General features: G+C 31.4%; 1 protein-coding gene across 1 annotated transcript; it reads right to left on the reverse strand.

Annotated features, from left to right (window-relative positions):
- Positions 1-381, reverse strand: LOC143565924 (uncharacterized). The gene has a single exon (XM_077052758.1). The coding sequence runs from the start codon at positions 379-381 to the stop codon at positions 1-3; it is 381 nt and encodes a 126-aa protein (XP_076908873.1).
- Between the last annotated feature and the right edge of the window lie 3647 nt (positions 382-4028).

Here is a 4028-nt window from a genome sequence, read left to right on the forward strand (position 1 = left end):
CTATTCCCAGCAGTACCTTGCACGCTTGTTGCTCCTTTGCGGCTCCTCCTGAGGCTCGTAATTTCTTCGTGCTCCGGCCTCAACAACATAATCAGAGTTTTGAGGGTCGGTCTTGATAACGATCTCAGCGCAACAGTTGTTGCACTTGAAATAAAACCTAAAAATCTGTATCGTACCAACATACCTCTCACCGGTGACGTTTTCTTTGCGCGAATTGAATTTGGTACCTTTGCTAATATAACCGCCACAAGTGCCACACCTGATGCTCATAGGGAGCATCATTCGAACCTTGATCTGTTGGCTCTTCTTAAACCTTCGAGGAACTTTAGCGGGATCGAAATCGGGTGGGTAGTACTTATTCACCACCTTTCTCTCCGACATTCTTCTCCTTTGCTTTGGTTACTGAAACCCTAATTCGATGAAGGAAATCGTGTGTAGTGTTTGTGGATGATGATATGGATCACTAGTTAGATATCAACAAGAAATTACTTTAACCGACTTGGCTTTAATTGAATATAACCGCCTTGGCTTAACTTTAATGACATGGTTCTATTTTGGGTTAAAATAATTACATTTTCTTTCCTATCATATTGATGAAATAGTCTATTGCTCGCATAATTTAAGAGTGGTTAAAAAAAAATATAAAAGATAGTTAAATTTAATAATATATATAATAACATACTTTGTGGAAAAATAAGATATAAATAATGATAAATAAAATTGTATAATTTATAAATATTTAAAATCTTATCTAATAAAACATTTAAAGTCACATTTGTAACTTTGTTAATAATTATATAAATAATAATAGCTTGGCATCCTAGTTAACTACTCTAGTTAAATGACATGTGAAAGAATGATTTTGTTTTAATATTATATGTACATAATAATAATAATAATAATAATAATAATAATATCGCCTGTCCCCCTTTTTTTTTATTTAACTTGCCCGAATAAGCTCAACACAAAAGTCTGAAGAAATAAAAGTAAACCAATAAGTCACAATATATAAATATAAAGTTCTAACTTTATGGGCAATGGGTTTATTTATTTGATTAGTGGGTTCAATCAAAAAAAGGATTGACTTCGTTCGAAATGACATGTAATACTCTTTAAATAAAACACGAAAAAGATTGACTTCTTTCAAAAGGCCTATTAGCATGCACCGTACACCATTCTTCTTCACGGACTTGTCTTAAGAACCATGTAACAAAGTTGTTGACAATCAAACCCCGCATTATTGGACCCTCTATCGTCATTACATAATTCCAAAAGTTAAGTTATATTATCTTTTTCAATGTTATTATGATTTTACAACTTTCTATAATTTAATATAAATAACTTATGATGTTACCAATAACTTTAGCAATTAAATGACTAAAAAGTATATGACCGATAATTAGATACGACCCAATTGGTCCACAACAAAATAAATTAAACTTGGCTTGTCCCAACCAATTTTGCCATAAATTTGTTCAAAAAAGGATGCTAGGATGTAAGTTAATCAAACCGTTACAAGATACTTGAGATCGACTTGCTAAACATTATATTACCTGCCCTTATCGAATATGCCACCAACTTTGTTGGAAAAGAACCTGGGTTGTAAATGAACCAAAGCACTCACTTAAGATTGGTTTGTTAAAAACTTGAAAGTTGAACTTAAAACAAGATTGAGTCCGAGCTAATGAATTTGAGCTTACTTGGACCTCTTTTAATAAACAAGCTTGAGTCTAAGGCCAAAATTATAGCGCAACTCACTAAATAAATGATCTCAACCTGAGTTTGACATGTCAAACTTAACCAGTCTCACAAGCTTAAAGGAGTATATTACTATTTATATACACTTTTACCTATTGTATTAAATACATCCACATGCATATATAACAATCATAATGAGTCAACCGAGTACTACCCGACATACCTCAATTAAAGCTGATAACACTACACCCGTACTTCTATTTAGGTCCGGTTTTGGTTCCACGATTCATGGCATTAATCCCATGAAATGATAACATAGTTTGACATAAAAACCTGCTTTTTACCTGCTAAAAGTTTACTTGTAATTTTATTTAATTCTGGTTCCGGATCCACAATTCATGAAAACCCATTTGTCGGTTTGATAAATACACAATAATAATAGATAAATAACATAAAGGGAAGTTAACGTACAAATTAAATTAACGTGCTATTTGTGAAAATCAAGTAGTGTAATTATATATGCAAGTAATGATTATGTAATTGAATCGTAGTGTAATTATACTATATTGTAATTACAATATACTATAATTACACTATGTTGTATATATAATTACACTACTTGATTATCACAATTAACACATTAAGTTAATTTATATTTGATCCAAACCCATAACATAAAATAGTCTTCTTTCTCTCTTTCTTTTTTTAACTTCGATGCCCAAATAAACTCAAAATAGAAGGTTGACAAAATATTAATAAGCCGATAACTCGCAGCATGTAAATAAAAATTTCTATCACTTTCGGAGTTGGGTTTAATATCCATCCTACAAATCGAACCCATGCTATTCATCGAAAGCCGTTTCTTTATCGTTAAAAGGATTGCCATTCCTTCGTTAAAAGGATTGCCTTTCAACTTCATGAATGTCTTCAAATTATGATACAAATAACTTAAATAATGTATAGTTAATTTTTTTTGCTACTTATGATTACAAAAGTAGATCATTACATATTCATACTTGTTTGTTTGTGTTTATATGTTTTGAGGTTCGTGTTTGAATAGTAGGTTTGTCTTACATAAACACTTAAAATGAAATTATCAAAATATTTGAGGAAAATTACTAAAATAGACAACTTTGACCATTATTTTTCATAACTGTCTGCAAGGATTTTGCCTACAACATTCTAATCATTTCCTCTTTAATAAGAAAACGCCACGTTAGAGCTAAGCCTTATTCGGCTCCTTTTGGGCTCCGAATTTTATAAAGTCAGTGTGACCCGCCTTCAGAACAACTAGAAAATGACACGAGTGACAAGTAGGTTAAATTTAGCTTGCAAATTCACTTTTTTAGTCTACAAATCAACTAAGCTAAAAAAAGATGGCGGAAATCAAGTAAGCTAAAAAAAGATGGAGGGCTCTGAGAAGATGCTAATAGCAAGCAAACCGGTTAAGACGACGTCTTTTTTAGCTTACTTGAAGAAGACAGCTAAAATTTTCATTTGTAGGTTAAACTTAGATTACTTGGGATATGTGTCATCTCTTAATTTGGTCCAACTTAACTTCTTGTGTTCTTAGTGTTCAAAAGATACCGGCTAGGACTTAGCCGTCTTAGCACGTTTTGATGTTAGAAGGGGATGTCTAGAAGAGATGTAAATCTCTTTGTTTGTTGTTCTTTTAAAAAGATGGTCAGTATTGTCTTTAAAAAATCATGATTATATTGGTAACGCAAAAACTAGTTATTGCAATATAATTGATTTCAAAAAGCTTTAAAGTACATAAATAACTTTCGATGTTTGTTTTAAATAAGGTAGTATTTTATTTAGGATTGAACGAAACGATAGAAACATGTATGATTGTATTTCCCAAAAGAAATAATAAGCTCACATGAGATGTAACACAATAACGAACGTATAAAATCTGCTACTCCTGTCTCAGTTAATACAAATTAAACTGATAATTAAGTGTTAACTTCTTCATTTTTAAAGAAAATATTGGTGACAATTTTTACAGGTCTTTGGATCTGATATGACGTTTCGTTATTTTTTTCTTAAAAGAACTTATAAGGTCATCTCCAACCTTTGATACATAACATTATTTTCTTGATCTTATTATAGAGATATGGAGTACCCAGTGTACCCTTAACCATTCCTTTAAATATATGGAAATTTTTTTACTTGTTAGTCCCAAAAATAAATTAATTAGTATCTTAACCATCGCGACGTACTACATCAATCTTCGGCTTCTCTGTGGTGTTCACGACATATATATGCGATAACGCCGAGAAGGTAATACATTCGTTTCTCATGCATTTATATGCTTGTGTCATGGTGAT

Source organism: Bidens hawaiensis, unplaced genomic scaffold (assembly GCF_021521415.1).
Source record: "Bidens hawaiensis isolate Kalapana, Puna unplaced genomic scaffold, B.hawaiensis_p1.1 tig00022592_1, whole genome shotgun sequence".
Lineage (NCBI taxonomy): Eukaryota > Viridiplantae > Streptophyta > Magnoliopsida > Asterales > Asteraceae > Bidens > Bidens hawaiensis.

Excerpts from the sequence above, each read along its gene's own strand:
- LOC143565924 (XM_077052758.1), bottom strand. The coding sequence starts at position 381 with ATGTCGGAGAGAAAGGTGGTGAATAAGTACTACCCACCCGATTTCGAT.